At 44.4% G+C, this 20,899-nt stretch overlaps 1 protein-coding gene across 4 annotated transcripts in view; it reads right to left on the bottom strand.

Annotated features, from left to right (window-relative positions):
* Mtus1 (microtubule associated scaffold protein 1) overlaps positions 1-20,899 on the bottom strand; it is a 130,669-nt gene that overhangs the window by 17,548 nt on the left and 92,222 nt on the right. For 3 of the 4 annotated variants that reach the window (XM_057752410.1, XM_057752411.1, XM_057752412.1), the window contains 2 exons: positions 15,202-15,416; positions 7,592-7,658 (listed from right to left, as the gene is read on the bottom strand). In XM_057752410.1, coding sequence (XP_057608393.1) covers positions 7,592-7,658; positions 15,202-15,416 — 282 coding nt within the window. Of the gene's footprint in view, positions 1-7,591; positions 7,659-8,670; positions 8,732-15,201; positions 15,417-20,899 lie in introns of those variants that run through there. The other variant, XM_057752413.1, reaches the window with a different exon arrangement.

The raw sequence follows: 20,899 nt of genomic DNA, 5'->3' as shown, positions 1-20,899 counted from the left end.
TTAAAACTTACTTCATGCCTTGCAAAAGGCTCTCAAGTTCATATTTTCCTTTTTATTGGATTATTTGTTCCTTATTTTATTGATTTTTATTGAGCTCTACATTTTTCTCTGCTCCCCTCCCTGCCTCTCCCCTCCCCCCCTTCAACCCTCTTCCGTTGGAGTACTACACAGCAGAAAAAAATAACGACATCTTGAATTTTGCAGGCAAGGGGATGGGGCTAGAAAATATCATTTTGAGTGAGGTAACCCAGACTCAGGAAGACAATTATCACATGCACTCACTCATAAGTGTTTTTTAAACATAAAGCAAAGAAAACCAGCCCACAAATCACAATCCCAGAGAACCTAGACAACAATGAGGACCCTAAGAGAGACATACATAGATCTAATCTACATGGGAAGTAGAAAAGGACAAGATTTCCTGAGTAAATCAAGCTTATATATATTTTATTTTTTTCGAGACAGGGTTTCTCTGTGGTTTTGGAGCCTGTCCTGGAACTAGCTCTTGTAGACCAGGCTGGCCTCGAACTCACAGAGATCCGCCTGCCTCTGCCTCCCGAGTGCTGGGATTAAAGGCGTGCGCCACCACCGCCTGGCCAAGCTTATATTTTCATGCAGGGCTCACGCTGCTAAGCAGGCACCGCCCACCGTAAGTCCATTTTACCAAAGGGAACTGGGAGTGCAGAGCAGAACTGAGACCCCCCCAACCTCCTGTGCCCCGAACACAGAACTCCAAACTGGATCTAACTGACCACCTTCCCCAGCTAGGAATTCAAAGGGAGAAGTTAGCACAGACACCAAGGATTGCTATAGCTCAGTTCTCCTCCGGAGCCACAACAGACTGAACGATTGGGGAAAGACAATGCCCTCCCTCCCTGGCCTTCTTTTCCTACACTGATAGTTATGACCAGGTCCTACTGGAAGGCAGTTTGTGATCTGGTCCTGCCAGCCTATCTGCCACCTTCTGCCAGAGGTGCCCGCAGAGCTTCCACTGCCAGGTTCCCCTTGTCAGTGTCCTTCCCGCTCGAGGACAGATCTGAAGGATTTTTCAGCTGTTTTCATCTCGTGCCCTAGCCAACAACAGACTGCAGAACCCCCGTTTCTCCTTGTCAGAACAGTGCACACTCCACACATACGTGAAAAAAAAAATCAAGGACTAAAAGTGGATCAGAGACAAAAGGCCATGCTTTTGTGACAATGAGTTCTAAGACACAGGTCTGAGAGAATAGGAATCCCCGTGTAAAGAACCAGATTTCAATCAAACGATGCGGTAACTCCCCAACTAACCAGTCACTAACTGGTTCGTCTTGCCTCCTTCCAGATCTTTCATTTTTAGGGCAAAAAGATCAAAAAGCTCAGATGCAAGTCCTCAGGCATGCATAAACTTTCAGCATATAGGAATGGACCAAAGTCTCTTGGAGCTATTTGTGTCTGTATACACCCTTTTAAATAAAAGCAACATTCTGGACAGTGAGGTGTCGGGGCACAAACCCAGGTGCTCTGATGTCAGAATCACCTGGATGATATGAAAAGTGCAGATTCCTGGGCTCCATCCCAAACTAAACGAGTCAGAATTGGTGGGTGTGGGAACAGGAAAATGTGTCTCATCTCACGGTGACGTTTGTGAAACGCCGCTCTAGACAAGTGTCCCGGAGTCAGGAAAATTTGAGATTGTAGCGTTGGGAAAAAACCAGGACAAGAAGTCTCATGCCAAAATACTGTTGGCAGTAGTTTGCATGTCTGTAGGTAAAAGAACTTTTACATACCAATAGAGCCAGTAATGTCCAAATTTAGGACAGACGTAGATAACAAGAGAATGGCCCAACTCTGAGGTAGCTATCAACCCTTCCTTCAAACATCTCATCAAGATTAAAAAATGTTTTCATCACATTCTACTTTAAAAAAAAAATGCCTCTTGTAATCAGCTATAGTGTCTAGATCACCGTAGACACCCAGCCTTGTTACACCAGAATCAAATGCAGAACTGGGAACATTCCACAAGGTTGAAGCAGTTTGTGGCTCACTGGGTGAGCCCTCATCAGATGGTTTGTATTCTGGGTTTTGACAACTTACTTTTTTAAGAAGATATTTCGATTTAGCAATAGTTACTTCTTCTTACTCCTTTCATTGGAGAAGGATCCCAAAAGTCAGGAGTTGTCAATGCCTGCTACTATTGCTTTCCAATGACTTTCCAGTGTTTTGGTCACACGAAGCACTTTCTGTCGGGACTAACAAAAATCTGGTAGCTTGGCCACTTTGGGTTCTTATCCAAACCCTCTGGCTTCAGAACTGCTTAACAGTAGGAACACAAGCAGCTCTTGAGCCTCAATTTCTTTTATATGACCCAAACTACTTAGAGCTGAATATTTCTTTCTTAAGAATAATTAAAACCAGAAAATGCCCCCAACATATGTCCTAATTTTTACATAAAAAGGGAAAAGTACTGAGGGTTTTAACACACTTAGCCCAGGGGTTCTAGCAATGCTTAGTGCATTAAGGGTTAAAATCTCATTTGGTTCGTGAAATACAATTGGGACTTTAATGAATAAAAAGATAAGGGAGTTAGCCCCAACTTCTTACAGCTAAATTTATATATATATATATCTTCTTTGAAGCTAGGGGTGCAGCTCAGCAGAGCATTGTCTAGCATGTGCAATGCCCTGGGTTTGATCCCCAGCACCACAACAAACAAATCTTTTTCTTTATAAAGAAGAAAAAATGTAATCTTAAGAACAACGGGAACCTCAAAGATTATGGTGCGAGACTGCCATATACTACTTTTTTTTTTCTTGGTATATTTTGCATCTTTACATGGCATTTTTTTTATTGAAAAAAAAAATTTCCGCCTCCTCCCCACCTCCCATTTCCCTCCCCCTCCTCCCGCCCCTCTCCCCCTCCCCCCACTCCTCTTCTCCTCCCTCTCCAGTCCCAGGAGCAGTCAGGGTTCCCTGCCCTGTGGAAAGTCCAAGGTCCTCCCCCCTCCATCCAGGTCTAAGAAGGTGAAAATCCAAACTGTCTAGGCTCCTACAAAGCCAGAACCTGAAGTAGGATCAAAACCCCGTGCCATTGTCCTTGGCCTCTTATCAGCTCTCATTGTCCACCATGTTCAGAGAGTCCGGTTTTATCCCATGCTTTTTCAGTCACAGTCCAGCTGGCCTTGGTGAGCTCCCAATAGATCGGCCCCACTGTCTCAGTGGGTGGGTGTACCCCTCGTGGTCCTGACTTCGTTGTACATGTTCTCCCTCCATATACTACTTTTTATTGAACACAACTTCAGAGAGAATCAGAATGACTTTCTTGGGGGCAAAAGGTTGCTTTAAACATTGACCATAAAACGTAACAATAAAATAGTGCAAAAACTGGCTTTGAGTGTTCTCTGGCGAACTACCGTCATGGTGAGACACGGCACTACCATCGGAATTACTAGCATTCATCCTGAAAGAAGTATCCCTTTTTAAAGCAGCTCAATGGAAACCCCTCAAACACCTGCACACTACAAGGAGAAGCCCACCTTCCATGTCGCCATTTTGGGTTGCAACATCCATCCTTTAGCTACAGTCTTAGCATCAGTGCAGCCCGGGACGACACAACTGAAGAAGACGGTGACTTTGCCTTTGAAGGCCTCATAGCTCTAGAAGAAGGGAAGAGGCCCATAAACAGCTAAGTACAAAAAGCCTTAATGAGGACCAAGCAACCAGACAGGTAGGGAGAGTAAAATTCACTTGTTTGAAAGATTTGGGTGAAACTCAGCTGAAGACAAGACATTTTAGACAGGACTTTTAAAAACTGAGCAAATGAAGAGTCTGAGAGGCAAGGCTAGAAGGGTAGCACCAAGAGGAGAGAACACTTTGGCAGGAAGGTAACGGACGCAGAAGAGGTTGAGAGACAAATGAGTTAGACCACGCCTAAAACCTGTAGGAAACCAGGCATGAATGAGGGGAAAGAGCACCAGGACCCAAGCCATGCTCTAAACAAACAACAAAAACAAAATAAAGTGGGTGCTACAGTGCCAGGTTTACCAGTGCCCTCTTTGGAGCCCATGGAAAAGGGCACGGTGGCCGGCTGGCGAGATATGCGGCCTGTTGGGTAGCCATGACAGTGTCCACGAAAGGAGTTATGGCTCCAGGAATGCTGAGGAAGGACACGGACTGATCTGTGTGCTGTAATATCGGGACTGTGAGTCAGCGGCTGTCCTGGGTGCCGGGTGACTCAACCGATGCCTCCTGGAACACTGAGGGATGCACACGGCTTTGAGTAAGACAATGTGTGGAGGACTCGGGAAGCAAGGGGCAATGCACGAGAAAGTGTCACCTCACCAGGCCAGCTCACCTAGAGGCGGGGCCTCTTGGCACACACCTGCAGTGCAGGAAGGACCGGTGAGTCCTTAGTGCTGTACCACTCTATAGAGCAGTGCTTCTCAGCCTTCCTGAGGCCGAGACCCTTCAATACAGTTCCTCATGTTGTGGTGACCCCCAACCATATAATTGTGTTTGTTGCTACTTCATAACTGTGATTTTTTTTTTACTGTCATGAATTGTAGTGTGAATATCTGATGTGTGAGCCCTGTGAAAGGGTTGTTTTACCCCGAAAGGGGTTGCGACCCACAGGTTGAGAACCACTGCTATAGACGGTCCACAATCATTAATAACGCCTTCAGTGGGGCTATGGGGTGTGACGTGGAAAAGTACTGGACTTGTAAAAAGAATCCAAAGACGCGTGAATACACCTCAGAAGTGTGGTTGTCTGCCCAAGAAGCCAGGCTAATGAGCACACTACACTTTCATTGACACGAAATTCTAGAAGAGACAAACTGGGAGTTAGGTTGTACAACCCAGATCAGTATTTGCTTGTAAGGGAGGGGAGGCTTAAGGGAGTCTCTCTGGGATTACAACAATGCTTGATGCAAGTGTAGATTATGAGTATCTATTAAAACTGATGGACTGGCTAGATAGCTCAGGGGATTAAGCTTGCCACCAAACCTAAGAACCAGAGTTCCATCACTGGAACTCTCCGGGTGGAAGGGGAGAACCCAGTCCTGCAAGCTGCCTCTGCCCCCAACATATGTGCTGTGGCTCACACATGTGGATACACACACAAATAAATGTAATTTCAAGGAAAAAAAATCCCACACTGCTAACCCAACGTTAAACACCAACATAGCAGCAACTGACTGGTTGGGTCTCACCGCATTTGAGCGTGATAGGCCTGTCCTGAGGGATTTCTAATAGGACCTCATCTGCTTACTATTGCTTCCCATGGTAAAGGCAATGTGGCTAATCATGACACAGCTGTGAAGTTTTGTGTGTGTGTGTGTGTGTGTGTGTTGGAGGCAGGTCCTCACTATGTAGCTCAGGCTGGCCTGTCACTCACGAGGCAATCCTCTTGGCCTCCAGAGTACTCGGATTACAGGCACACACACGATATAAACACAAAACTGCAGACATCCCAGCATGCATGGTTAACGGCAGTTAACACCTGGCACGGATGTTTTGCAATGCTTTACCTCTTGTGAGCCTCATGACCATCCCTGGGGCACATACATATATACTGTCACTTTAGAGAGACTAAGGCTGGGGCAGGAGAAAGGTGACCTGACAGGCCTGGGCCAGCCAGCTTCCATCCCAAGGATTCGAACCTGGCAACTATGACACACCATGGTCCTACACGTTTTATTGCCTCAAACTGGAAAACTGAGGTTTGAACTTCGATGTCTAACCTGATCTTTTTCCATTCTGGCCCATGACACAAACACATCTGAAAGCTTCGAAAGCCTTCCTTCTGCCCCCTTTCATTACACTTGTTCAAGGGATTCTCTTCTATTTACTGGCCAAACCAAACCTTTTCCCAGATGCCTATGCTGGTATTTCAGCAAGTGCTGGTACTTGAGCAAGCCTGTCTGACTCAGTAGCCAGCAGAAATGACACCATTCCAGCCTAGGGTGACAAAAGAATACAAACAGGCCACCCATGGCCTCCTGACACGTTGACAGTGGCAGGAAACACACCAGGCCACATTCTCCTTATCTCGGACAGAGAGGTGAGAGCACAAAGCAAGGCTGTTTCCTGACAGGCCGTGTGATAGCTGGAAGTGCTGGGGACCTGGGCTCCCATTTAAACTGCTTCATTGTGAAAAGAGGATCCCATTCAAGCAGAGGCATTGAGAGCTCAGTGTCCCCTTCTGTCCCGTCCTGACTTCTCTCAGAGAGTGGAAACCTGAATGAGGCGGGCTCATCGCCACCTCCGCTGAGTTCTGAGGAACTCTGGAAATGCACAAAAGGCCCTCTTTCTTCATCTCCTAACTGCATATCCATTACAGTACTTAAGGTGCAGACAAAATAATTCTGCTGGTCATTGAGTAGCCAAAAGGGAGGCAGCCAGATCAAATTAGACAGTGGAAGGCCTTCACAGCGGTCTGGCTTGCAGGAGCTCTCCCATCACTGAGCTCTGTACTGTCTTAAAGAGACTTTTCCACGGGGCACAGATGCCTTATCTACTGTCATGAACCTCAAGGGTTGGCTATGAATTGGCCTCAGCTCCCACTGAGCAGTACAAGGAATAGGAAAGGGCACCGTCTTGACCCCACAGGCACCGGCGCTAGACCTTTGCCTTGGTTGGACCAGTGCAGTTGTTGACGACTATTCCAGTCCCAGCAAATTAGATTGGCAGTGATTAAACTATGGTCTGGTTCTCCGAGGAAGACATGATTCTTGGAGAATTAAAGGAGCGAAATTTGCTTTATCTCCAGCTGTTCCCCCCTTGAACTTCTGCTAGGTATACTTTCCGGACAGCCCATCAGCATGCAAAGCCCAGGGCAAGGCAAGTGACCTTTCGCTGAACAACTCCAGATCTAGGTGACGCTAAATCAAGAAACCAACTCCTAGATTCCTAGGATGAGGGGTCCCCACAGACCTCGAGTGAGCGTGTTGTGGGGGTGGGCGGCAGAGAACACTGGAGCTGAGGCAGAAAGGAGGGCAACAATATTATCTTTGCCCTTCACATCTTAGATCTTCAGAAGAGCCGAGAACTCAGACAGCAAACAATAGGACTTAGAGTGCAGTGTTGTAGGCACACTATGCTGCCCCTGGAGTTGGTAATGTTCTTTCTTCCTTAGCTCATCCTGACTGTCTGGGTAGCATAGGGCGTCCTTGTTCTGATGGGCGGTCTTAACATCCTTATAAGTGTACACATACTGTCCCTGAGCTGTGTAATGTAAATACTCTTATCAGAGAAAGTGACTTTTTCAACATTTTTTAATATAAAAAGTGGTTCAAAAAAATTAAAATAACACGATGTAATTACCCAACAGGATATCCTCACAATTGCAAAAAAAGGCACTCTGTCCCCGTCTGTGGGGTAGGGAGCACGCTTTGGTCATCGGAAAGCTCTGTTAGCTTACTCAGAGACCAGTGCCAGGAATTCTGTGATCTTGAGGTCACACTGCCAAGATTCAAAAGTCATGTCGACAGTAAGCGTTTGCACAGATACGGGAAAGGGAGAAAGCTCCAGCTGCAGAGCAGGAGGGCAGTGCAGATTCGTCAATTGCAGTAACTTTACCAAGGGCTGAAAAGGAGCTCTCGCTGGCCCGCTCTTACCTAGCTCTCCCCGGAGGTTGACGAGTTCTTGAGAGAGGGTTTTGTGTTGCTTCAGAGCTTCCTCCCGCTGCGGAAAACACACATTGGGTTACTCAGGGTTTGAAGAGGGTCCCTTTTTTCAGTAAGATACACATTTACTATTGCTAGGAAAATGAGACCCAGAATCGAGAAGCCAAGATACAAATCACTTAAGCTAACAATTTGTGTTGTTAAAAACAAAGCAAAACACAGATGTCCCTTTGCCATGAAGGAATTTGGGGTTTCAAAAATCTGTATTTTTTCCCAGGTCCTGGTGAAACTTTCCCCTGAGGAAATGAATGGCTCATTTAAAAATATTTGCTTTGCGTCTGGTGCTCACTGCAGACCCACTGACGCTTTCAGCTAATGTATACTGTACTTAAGAAGTAATGCATTCTCCCCCTCCAAGGGCAATAAAGGCCTAATCGGTTTAAGATAAATATTTAATGTTCTAAACATAGGCACTTATAAGGACTTTGTCCCATATCCGCAAATAAAAAAGTTTTTGTTACAGGACCAATCCTATACTCTAAACAAGAAAAAGAAAGTTTGTTTTTAAAGTAGGACAAACCAAATTTAATCTCTTAAAGATGAAATTAAATTGATTTTACCCAGCTACACACCATATTTTCCAAGGAGTCTTACATTATAGAGCAACTATAAGTCTAAGTACATTTAACAGAAGTGAAGTAAAGGCCATCGGGAGGCTATTGGTGCAAATATCAATCTTGCGATAAAGAATAATTTTCAAGTTACCTGCAGATCTGTAGCAATCACACATCCACACATACAAACACAATCGTTAGCCACCGTTCCTCGGGATGCAGATTCCCTGGCACCAGGATGGAACTAAGAAGGCTCTCTGAAAATGCCCTTCCTGGGATCACCACAGATGTGGGGCTCCCGCATCTGGATCACAGTGTGGCAGAGATCATGAGACTGGCCTCTGCGGGCTAGGGTTGCTTCTCAATCCAAAGCACACTTCGCCCTGGTTCCAGACAGGGACTGCGTTAGTCCCTGACACCCTTTCCTGTAAAGCCCTGTAAACAAATACTAATTACCCTTGTTGCTGCACATGGAGGAGACAGGCACATTTTGCTGCTGGGGCAGCCCATTTTCCAGCTTCGGTCTCCAACTCCCCCACCCCCTGCACCGTCTGAGTAGTGCACAGGTGGCCCCGCCCCCCACCGGGTCGGGTCTGCCCACACTCAAAGCTCAACCCCGGAGGAGCGCCATTGGCCGCGGTGGCCTTCCCTCGCGTCCTGCAGGTTACTGCCTCAGACTCCTCTCTCTCCCCACAGAAGCTGATACTGCAGCTCCTGCCTCTGGCACAGGCAGCCCGCGATTACTTAAAGCCACAGCCCTTCAATTTATGAGAAATGGGAGCCAGACATTTCCCTGATCGATCGCCACTTACTTAATATCAGCTGGGGCGGAGGAAACAGAAACGGGACCCTCTCCGCGCGGATAATGGAGCTATTTTTAGATGTGTGAGCCTTTTTACTCCCTCTCTAATTGAGGTCATTAGATTATCACGCTTACTAATAGAAAAGGAAAATTTGTTCTTCAAAACCCGTATACTTAAAGGCATGATGAACTAGGCGAAGGGCAGTCAGGGGGCCCTGTTGTGATTTAGGATTTCAGATGACAAGCCAGCAGAGTGCAGCCCATTGATGTTTTAGAGACCGGAAGCGCTGACCTGGGAGCTGGAGATCACACATATTTGGATCGCTGTTATCGTACTCAGTCTCTTTCCTTATGGATGGCTAACAGTGACCGGAAATTTTAAATTACATTTTCCCACCAGTATATTTACACAGTAATGCTTGATAGAATCCTAAAAGGTTTTAACAGTTTAAGCTGTGCTGAAACCAATCAAGAACTTCAAATTTAAAAACTAATAAACAATTGCTTTTCTAATGCAAAAGTGAAAGTTTGAGGACAATAGACTAACGCACAAATACAGCGTTCTTCTCTTTCCTTCCCTCACTACTGGCCCCATGCTTGCTTCCCTCTGCCCTAACCTCCTGAGTTCTGGGATTGTAGGAATGTGCCACTACACCTGGACTTTTCTAGTACTTTCGAGTCAAGCCTTAATTTTATTCACACACCAGGTAAACAGTGGGTTTGTCACTGGAGTCAAGAAAAAGCAGAGGTCAGCTCTATTAGACAAGCAGATCTGAACCTGGGAACTTGCTTCAGGGTCCCCTTTCCCACAACAGTCAAGTCGCAAGCAGAAGGGGGGGCGAAAGGCAAGAACTGAGAGGAAGATGGCAAAGGCTAACGCTAGAGATGCTTCTCTTTGGAGAACTGTGGAAATGCCACATGAGCTTCCACACACACACAAGGGCCGTTACCTTATCAGTGGACTTTCGGGATCATTAGACATGTGGACATCTCTCCTAACTCCACTGCCTTTAACTGTCCTCAGACCTCTGCCAGCTCTCAACACCAAGAGGATATCAAGGTCATTTGTCACCCCGCCTCATTGGCCAGAGGTGGTGGTGGGGAGGCAGAGGGAGACAGAGACTACTCTTCCTACACAACAGGTTTCTAACCCTCTGAATTTTGCTCTAGTCCTGGTTCATGAGAACTGGGTACAGAACCATGGAAGGGATGGGTTTCTTTACCCCTAGAGGGCTATTATTTCACATGTGTATAAACTCTCTAGAGCTCACAGAAGCCTCCTGTAGAGCGTATTACAAACACAACACCTGGACCGGAAGATGAGCTCAGGGATAGTGTCTGTATGAGGGACTGGAATTGTCCATCTCCTGCTCACCATCCCAAGCTCATCTATGTAAGTGAAAAGCTAGCCTTCCTCCAAGATCCTGTCCATGCTACCCCCTTTGGATGCCTGGCTTTTTTAACCTGATACATCTTATGCGCTTTTTGGAAAGTTAAATGTCAGATGCACCATCTCCTCCCCCAAATGCCCAGGAGGGACATTTATCTTTGTGAATTCTAAGTTATTATTCGGCTATGAATTAAGAACATTTCATATCATACACCACATAATATGTAAGAAAATTGAGACATAGATAGCTTCTGCCTTCCAGGAGCTTGGAACTTAGCAGGGAAATGTCCAAGACCAATTCTTTGGTCATTAACCAAATGACATCATCTGAGGGGAAACAGCACAGGACCATGGGAAACTGGGGATGTTAAATAGGATCTACTCAAAACGCACACCATTGAGCTCATACTGTAACCGACATTCTGTTAGAGTCTGCATGACCGTCTGGGTTGCTTGCCCTTTAAATGTACTTATTAGTTACTCGCAGATGATAAAATACATTCTGCCCGTTAGAGACAGACTGGTTTCTTCAGTGGCTTAGGTTAGTGTCTCTGTCATAGATGATAAACCACTCATAGTCCAGACAAGAGGTTCATTTGATTATCTCTGTGCTATATACCATGCAGACCCCCTCCCCCAACACACAGTGAGACTGGGGAGCAAGGTGGGGACTCCACATGAAGACGCTCTCCTACTCATGCATTAAATATATGAAACGCTCTAAGGGGGAAAAAAATGGGATTCTCCATAATTTAATTACGGTCACTGGGACGCAAGCACTTAGTAGTTGGCTGGTGTCCACTGGTGTGCCTGAACTCTGCTAGCTACCAACTAACCTCAAGAGCACAGAGAATTTTACAGGAAAGAGCTGCCTCAGACAGTTCGGGCGTGGCTACGCCTGATTTCCTCCGGATCACCCCCACAATGCTTTTATCACCCTGGACACCTTTCTTTTTCCTTTAAATCTGAGACAAATCAGTCTGTTAGCAACACTTAACCCCTCCTCTTCTCCCATTTTTTTTTCTTTTTAAAAGGTGCTAGCCTAGGTTAGATTCTATTTGCAAACAAACTATTTGGGTCTTGTTTTACCTTACCAAGAAATCTGCCTAGCAACCCTGAGGTTACTATCACCAATGCTGGCTATCAGTGTCCAAATGTTTCAATAATGGGTACGAAAGAAGTAAAGGGTTAAGAGAATTTCAGTTGCTTAACTTTTCCCGTCTTTCCCTTTCAACTGTTTCATAACAGTGCCTTGTACACATTAGGCAACCAGTGAGAATCACTGATTGTCAAACAAAGGAGCGAAGAACATTTGCATAGGGCTTGCACGTGCATCTTGTACAATATATCTGGGGTCCCATTTTCTCTCTCCGCTTTGTCCACTCAGGTATGCTCTGTCTATTGCAATTCTTGGGGTGGTTTTACAAAGAAAGAACTGGAGGCAGACCCTGCTCTAGGAACCTCTATCTAAGGATATCTAAAGTCAAAACCAGGGACTGGAGAAATAACTCAGTGGCTAAGAGCACTGGCTGCTCTTCCAGAGGACCCAGGCTCAATTTCTAGCAGCCATACAGCAGCTTACAACTGTCTGCAATTCCAGTTCCCAGAGATCTGGCGCCCTCTTCTGGCTTCCATGGAAACTGCAACTAAGTAACACAGATGTACATGTATCAAACACATAAAATAATAAAACATGCATAAAAAGCAGAAACAAGTACAGAGTGAGGACACATCATATAGGAAAGAAGTGTAAGTTCCTGGAGTACAGAGGGTTGGTGGAAGGTAGAGGTAGAAGACCCGGGAAGGGGTCCCCAAGTTTGACTCAGCAGAGTCACTGATACAGAGCCGCTCTGCTGTGGTTTGGACAGAAGCACCCCCCTACACACTCAAACTCTAAAGGTTTGACCACTCCATCAAGCTGGTGCTGTTGAGAGATGACTGGATCATGAGGATGCAAACTTCATCAGCGGGCTACTTCTATTCCACAGATGAATGCAGAGTTGAATGGGCTATTAGGGGGTAGCACCGGCTGGTTGGAGGAAGTAAGCTACTTAAAGCAGGGTGTTAAAAGGATATTACGTTGTGCCTGGTCTCCTCCTGTATCTTTCCCTCCTCTTGTCTCCCATAGCATGAGTCACATGCTCCATCACTTGCTTCCTGCCTCGATGATCTTTCCTATCTCCCATGGCGTGAGCTATGTGCTCCATCTCTTCCTACCATGATGATCATTCCCTCCTCTTGTCTCCCACAGCATGAGTCACGTGCTACATCTTTTGCTTCCTGCCATGATGTTCTGCCTCATACAGTAATGGTTGGGTTAAGTAATCATAGTCATGTATGAGAACTTAATAAAAAAAAAAGGTTTGAAACTCATTAAGTGTATGTCATGCTGTGGACTAACAAGCATCGCTCAACCGACTAAATCCACGACCATTTAAATCTAGGGCTCCATCTATTCTTTCCTCAGCGAGCAACTGATGAACTACATGACTTGTGTTTAGGGGCCAGCTTCATCTGGGCCACAAAGATTCTTATTAACAGCATATTTGTATATTCCTTAGGATGCTCCTTCCAGAAAGGGCCCTTAGAGATGAAGACAGAGAGATGGCAGATTCCTGCTTCCTTCAAGTACATTGTTGGACCTTTGCCCATGGAGGAGCAATGAAGGCAGGGCTGTCTTCTTAACTAGCATTTGACTTTGTCTGTAGAATCAGTCTGTGTACACTGCGTGCAGGTCGTGATGCAACGATGGTCACGTACAAAGGTCTGATGGTGTAGGGATCCTAGGAGAGCAGCAGCCGGGATCGACATGCTAGCTGTCTGGAGGCTCTGAGCTCTGCGCCTTCATTTTCTTATTTGTACATTCCCATCTACTATGGTCTGGGTGAGCATTTAAGAAGATAAATGCCAGGTATTATTCACAAATATTAACACTATCTTGTTTTCCTTCATCTCCCTAATACACAACAGAGCAGTTGGGCGGTGAGAGTTCCATGCAAGAGGGCACCAGTGTCAAATTATGGAATTGTATAGTCAAAGTTAATAAATCAGAATCATTCCTAACAAGTATACATAATTTAGTAATTTCCTAGAAGGTGCATTTTTTAAAAAGTTAATTTTAGTAGCTTTTTTTTACTCAGCTCAAACATATACCATCCCATTTCAATCTATAATCAATAAATATTAATAATATGTCCATATTCTCTTTTTCTTTCTAAGTCTTTAGATACCATGTGTAGCTCCCATTTATTCTCAACTCATAATGATTATTTCACAGACACACAATACCCTCCCGAGAGTCCTGGAGAGCCGCTAGAGGGCTGTCAGCAGGGTGGAGTGCTCTGCCCAGTTAGCAGTGCATGGGAGGGACTGCGGAGAGGAGGGTGGAAACAGAGGTGCCCACATCAGCCCCTCTGTGGGCAGTGGAGAACCACTAGGGTAACCTCAGCAGCACTGAGTTAGCAGTGCATGGGACGGATTGTGGAGAAAAGGATTGGAAACAGAGAGGTGCTATTGGAACCCAGTGATCAGTCGGGTCTAAACAGGATGACCTTGGGAAGAAGAGAAATCTCATTTGCCAAAGTATTAACTAAATGGGAAAGCTGTATATAATTAGACCCAAAAAAAGTAAGTGGAATGAAACTTTAATGCTATTAGAATCTAGTGAGACGTGTGTGTGTGTGTGTGTGTGTGTGTGTGTGTGTGTGTACTACAGGCAATTATCTTTTCTCTTTTCTCTACTGTTTTTCCAATGAAGAGACTCTGGGAAGGGAAATATTAGCAGGCTCAGGAGATGGCTCAGTGGTTAGAAGTGCTTGCTGTGAAAGCAGGAGAACCTGAGTTCAAATCCTCAATACACATTTAAAAAGCCAGGTATGCTAGTCCGTGCCTATACCTTCAGCCTGGGGCGATGGAGACAGATGGATCCTGGGAGATCACCAGCAAACCAGCCTGGCGGAAACTTCCAGCTACAGGTTCAGTGGGAAACCCTGTCTCAAAAAGTAAGTAGGAGAGCAACAGAGGACCACTCTTGCTTTTGCACACATGGGTGCCTGCACCCATATGTCCACATGCTTATACACCCACACGTGAAGGCAGAAGGAACGAGCAGTGATAACACAACATTATTGTAATCCCAAATTCTAAGGACTGATACAAGTATTGATTGAGTGATGAATGTACAGTTTCAGTTCTGGAGATAGCTCAGTCAAGTAAAACCCTAGCCTTTTAAGAACAAAGTTCTGAGTTTAATCTCTAGGGCCCTCAGTTTTAAAAGTCAGGCATGGTAGGCGGTAGTGGCACAATCCTTTAATCCCAGCATTCAGGAGAATCTCTGAGAGTTCAAGGCCAATGCAATCTGCAGAGCAAGTTCCAAGAAAGCCAGGGCTACAAAGAGAACACCTGTCTCAAAAAACAAAACAAAAAGCCAGGCTTAGTTTCCAGTATAGATTGGTAGGGAAGTGGAGACAGGCCAATCCCTGGGCCTTGCTCGTGAGCCAACATGGCCAACTTGGTGAGTTTCATGCCAATGAGAAACCTTGTCTCGAAAAAGATGACTCCTGGGGAATAAACGAGGTCATTCTCTAGTCTCTACCTGTATGTACATACCATAAACATAACCATGCACAAGTATGTGCATGAGCGAGCGCGCGCACGCACACGCATGCACACGGAGATAGACAGATGGTGCTAGAGAGATGGTGCCCTGGTCCTCCGATCATTAACTCAGACATATCTGTAGGACAAGCGCGAATTGAGCAGCGTTTCCCCACGCCCGAGGGTTTTACATCCTTACCTCGTACAGGAGGTGCTGGATCACAACCGTTAATGCTTCAAACTTGGTATTGCCGCAGGAAAGAAGCTGCTTGAGGTGTAGGATGAATCCACTTTGGTTTTCACATTTTGTTTTGTATTGTGCCAACTCAAGTGCTCTTTCGGAGGACAGCACATCCGGGACCGTCTGGGTCTGGATGCACAGGCTTCTGGGATTCTTCTGCCGGCCTTTCTCAACTGCAAGAGGACGAAATGAAAGCACAAAGATGTGCGAGGGTAAATTTTACAATCACCGCCACACGGGTTCACAGGCAGCTAACTGCGCGACATGAAAGCCTTTGAACCATGTTTACATTGGGAAATACACACGGAAGCAGATTGCAATCGATTGGGATCGGGGTGGTTGGAATTCATGACTGTGAAGATTCATGTGGAGCAGAGAATTACGCATATGAATCAAACACATGTAGCAACTCAGAAACATGAAAAATTGGGGGCATAACAATTATTTCATGGCTCTTTACAATTGTGTGTTTGTGAGGTACAGGCGTGTAAGCGTGGATATCTGCACACCAGTGAATTCCAGAGGCAGTCAGAGGACAACTTCCCAGAGCTGCTCCTCTTTGACTCTGGGTCCCCACATCAAACTCAGGTTCCCGGGCTGGCGCAGCAAGCACATTTATCTGCTGAGCCATCTCTCCAACTCAACGGCATGGCTTTAAATTTTCCAGTAAAATTGACAAAGAAATCTGACAGCCAAAGGCCTTTTCTGTGTCGATTGGGGGATGGTCTTGTGATTTCTGTCTTTTGAGTTTATTTATGTGATGAATTATATTTATTGATTCTTGTAGGTTGAGCCATCCCTAAACCTCTGGAGTGAAGTCAGCTTGATCAGGTTGAATGGTCTTTTTGATACGATCTTGAATTCAGTTTGCCAGTATTTTATTGGGAATATCTGCACCCATGTTTATCAGAGAGGTTGATTTGGTGTGTGTGTGAGAGAGAGAGAAAGAAAGGGTGGGGGAGGGAGGATGAACTAGACATTAGTATGCTACAAATTAAAGATGTAGTTTTAAATCCCTTTTGTTTACAAAAAAAAGGTGAAAAAGTATAAACAAAAAGGAGAGAAGATTTTTAAAAAAGAAATCCAATAGCAACAACTACTTCTGACATAAGCACAAAGGAAAATTCAAATTATTAAACTTGAGAAGCTCTTCTTTGCTCTTACAGTTTTGTTATACTGGATGTGATGATGCACTCCTTTAATCCCAGCAGTTGGGATGCAGGGGCAGTTGGATCTCTGAGTGCCAGGACAACCTGGTCTAGGGTTCTAGGCCAACTGGGGATACACAGCGAGACACTGTCTCCAAATAAATAAGTAAATTTGTTTCGCTTTAATTGGTATGCAAAGTAATAGGTTTCATGATAGTATTTTCACAGATAATTCCTTTTCATTTGTAAAAACTTCTTCGCAGTTTGTTTCCTGTTGGTCCTCCTCCCCTGACCAAAACCCCTCCACTCCCCCAGAAGTCCCCTGCCCCCTTCCCATCACAGGCCTCAGATGCTGCTTCCTTGCTGTCTGTCCTGTCGCTGCCCTGGTCTTCATTGCAGATGTGTCACTGAGCTAATTAATAAACCAGAACATACACTGAAGATCTCGCTTCACCCCACTGAGGTCACTGTTTAAGAGCACTCTATGCCTGGATACATTGCTTCATTTTATAGTAAGTGCAGACTTAATGTTCCCCAAGTTGTAATAGTGGGTGAAGGAGAACTTTATCCCGAGCACCTCCATCTACGATACCATTTGGAGACCCTGCTCACTTCCCATGCTGTGTTCTGGGAAATACTTTTCTAAATGAAAATCTTGCTCAGTTTTGGAAGCATTCCAAACTTTAAGTTGCTCTGGATAAAACAGGAAACAATACTGCTTAGGGTCTGGAAATAAACAGTCTCGACAATCAAAACAAATCTAAATATAAGAGGAAGGCACATGAAACCAGAAAGAGTAAAATCAGTTTTCCTTATTATGACGTGTAAGTCCCTGTGGCGTTGTTCCCCTTCTGGGGTGACGAATTTGACAGGACTTTTGAAGCTGCAACTCTTTCCTCTCATTTTTTAGGGAGTCACAAACTATCATCCAGGAGAGCTGGAAGGAAAGGAAAGACACATCTGGATTGTGTTCCAAGAGTCAGTGATTCTTGGTTACGCTCAGAATAATATTTAAATATCAAGTTACATTTTAAATAATATTTTAGTATCAATCAGATGTGATTGCTTCACATGGTAAAACAAATCCCTACTATGTCTTACAGGGCCTGGGGATGGGGAAAGATCCAGCATACTTCAGTGAATTTAGTTTTTAAACTGCTTATCACTAATTGCCACTTCCCTAGATGAGGGAACAGCCAGCTTGATGCTGCCATCATCAAATAGTACAGAAAAAGAAATTATTGATCACTTACTATATTGATGACAAAAATCTAAACGGCGTATCAACATATTCTGTATATCAATTCCTCAATGTTTGCCTTTGAGAGCTACTATCACTGTGATGAAATACCATGACCAAAGCAACTTGGGGAGGAAAGGGTTTATTTCAGCTTACACTCTCCCTTCCAGGAACCTGGAGGCCACTAGCTAAGAACAATGGGAGGGTTTTACTGTTAAGAGAGTTCTCTATTCTCTTCTTTGAACCTCAGTCTCTCTGTAGCCCAGGCTAGCTTCAAATTCCTGGGCTCAAATGGTCCTCCGCATTGCCTCCAGAACTATGGGCAGGTGATACCCAGGATATCCCCCTCTCTTTTACTTTTTCTTTGATCCTTCTGGTACCTACATAGGAAAGGTAAGGCCAGAGCAGATGAAAGGGTGTCTCAACTGTAAACAGACTCTCTGGGATAGATCCATTCAGAATCTAGGCCAACCACACAGGCTCTGTGACCCTTCACACTCCAGAAATTAGACTGGATAACAATGTAACTTATTAAAACACAGGAACAAAATACATGCAATAACCTTACCAGACTATTGAAACTATCAGATCATAAATACAGAGTTTGAGGGGCAGCTCTCACCTGCTCCCCAGTTTTTCCCCACAATGTCAGGGATCAGACTGGGGCTTTAGGCACACCCAGGACTCTACCACTAAGCTACATCCCCAGCCTGAGGCTAATCTTCTACCTTAACATTTTAGAGAAAATATTCTGTAGGATTCTTGGAGACGTATAAACTACAATGGTGAAAATACAGCAGAGTACATGTAAAACTAACAATGTTTACCTTCTTGGGCTAGGGATTAGAAGCCAGACAATAAGACGTTTTAAAACATTTTCATACTTTCTGCCTTTTTAAAAAAAGATGTACTTCGCTCCTGTGCTGTGTGGACATATACGTGTATACGCGTGTTTGCTGGTTTGTGTAGCCATGCACAGGCTTCTGGAGGCAGAGCAGGACATCAGCTGTCGTTATCACTCCCCACTTTATCTCCTTGAGACTGGATCTTCTCACTCAACCTGATGCTTGCTGACTCAGCTAGGCTGGGTGGCCATTGAGCTCTTAGGATTTCCCTTTCCCCACTGCCCTACTGGTGTTGGGGTTACAGGCAGGCACAGCCATGCCAGATTCTCATCTGAGTGCTGAGGGCTCAAAGAACAGTTCTTGTGCCTACACAGAAACACTCCCTCCTACCTCTAGCGCCAAAAGTGACAGGGTAACTGTTATCTACAGAAATTTGAATATATTAAATAAATTAAGAAATAAAATGATGTTCAAAATGGTTAAAAGAAATTCTGAGCACTTAAGTCCTTACTCAATGCTTAACAGGCAAGAAAATACAATCTGCTCAGAATCTTTCCTAGAGCAATCTAGGCAAGAATTTAAACACAGGGTTTGTTAAGGACTGGAACAAATTGGCAGTCAAGGAGGAAATGACACATCAACATTGTTTTTCTAGAGTACACACCTTCCATTGGGCAGGGTACCCTATACCTGGGGCTGGACAAGCACACTGTGACCTCAATCTTTGCTCCACATACTATGCTCCCTTAGGACAATAATCCTACATGGCAGCCAATGACCCAGTTCACACATCCCTCTCTGTCCCCATTCCTGGTTCAATTAAGAATCAGAGAGGGGAAAAAAAAAAACTTGAGTAATGCTCAAAGGCCCGAAGCTCATATAAATGGGTTACTTCGTAACATGGAAAGCCAAGGGTTTCCCTTGAGTCTTGTGGGATTTATTATTTACGTGAACTTATCGTAATATGATAAATTTAGCATAATATGAAGCAAACTGTGACCACCTATCCTTAAATGCCCTTACATGTTTTATCAGGACAAGGCTGTTACTGTTTTGATAATAAGGCTGTATTTAAAAAGATAAACTATTTTTCTTATATCTATGAATCTATTAAAAGAACATGATCTGATTTCAATGAATTATTTTAATCTGAAACCTTAATATTATCAACAAAGCAATATTACTGCCACTTCTGCCTCATATTACAATGGATTCAGTATGGGAAAACGCGAACTGCAAAGCAAAACTGTTTGTGCACAGACTTGTACCAACACCCTTCAGAATAGCCTCAAATAATATAAAATATCTTGGGGGTAACTCTAACCAACTCAAGTCAAAAAACTGGTATGATAAAAACTTCAAGTCTTTGAAGAAAGAAACTGAAGATATCAGAAGATGAAAAGATCTCTCATGCTCATGGATTGGCAGGATTAGCATTGTGAACATGGCCATCTTACCAGAAGCAATCTACAGATTCAACACAATCCCCATCAAAATCCCAGCACAATTCTTTACAGCTCTTGAAAGGACAATTCTCAACTTCATGTGGAAAAGCAAAAAACACAGGATAGTCAAAACAATCCCAAACTATTAAAGAACTGCTGAAGGTTTCACCATTCCTAATTTCAAATTGTATCATAGCACTATAGTTTAAAAGAAAAACACTCATGGTATTGGCATGAAAAAAGAACAGATTGATCAATGGAGTCGAATTGAAGAATTAGACATTAGTCTGCACGCACCTGATTTTTGGTAAGGAAGCCAGAAATACACACTGAAAAAGAGACAGCATCGTCAACAAATGGTGCTGGTCAAGCTGGATGTCTGCATATAGAAGAATGAAAATAGATCCATATCTATCCCTAGGCACAAAATTCAAGTCCAAGTGGATCAAAGACCTCAACATAAACCAGATATTATATGTGTGTGTGTGTGTGTGTGTGTGTGTGTGTGTATACATATAGAAGAGAAAGTGGGGAATAGCGTTGGCACAGGGGACAACTTCCTCAACAGAACACTAACAATGCAGGCACTAACATCAATAATTAATAGATGGGGCCTCATGAAACTGAAAAGTTTTTGTAAGGCAAGGACACCATCATTCAAGGCACCAGCCTACAGAATGGGACAAATATTTTTTAGCAACTCAGCATGCAATAGAGGGCTAATATAAAAATATATAAAGAGCTCAAGAAACTAGATTTCAAAAAACAAATAATCCAATTTGAAAATGGGGCATCAATCGAAACAGAATTCTCAATAGAGGAAACTCGAAACAGCCGAGAAACACTTAAAGAAATGTTCAATGTCCTTAGCCATCAGGGAAATGCAAAGCAAACGTACTTTGAGATTCCATCTTAGACCTGCCAGAATGACTAACATCAAAAACATAAGGAGCTGCTCATGCCGTGATGGTGTGGGGC

This window comes from Chionomys nivalis, chromosome 20, assembly GCF_950005125.1.
Source record: "Chionomys nivalis chromosome 20, mChiNiv1.1, whole genome shotgun sequence".
Taxonomy (NCBI): domain Eukaryota; kingdom Metazoa; phylum Chordata; class Mammalia; order Rodentia; family Cricetidae; genus Chionomys; species Chionomys nivalis.
This window is presented reverse-complemented; position numbering and strand designations above follow the sequence as displayed.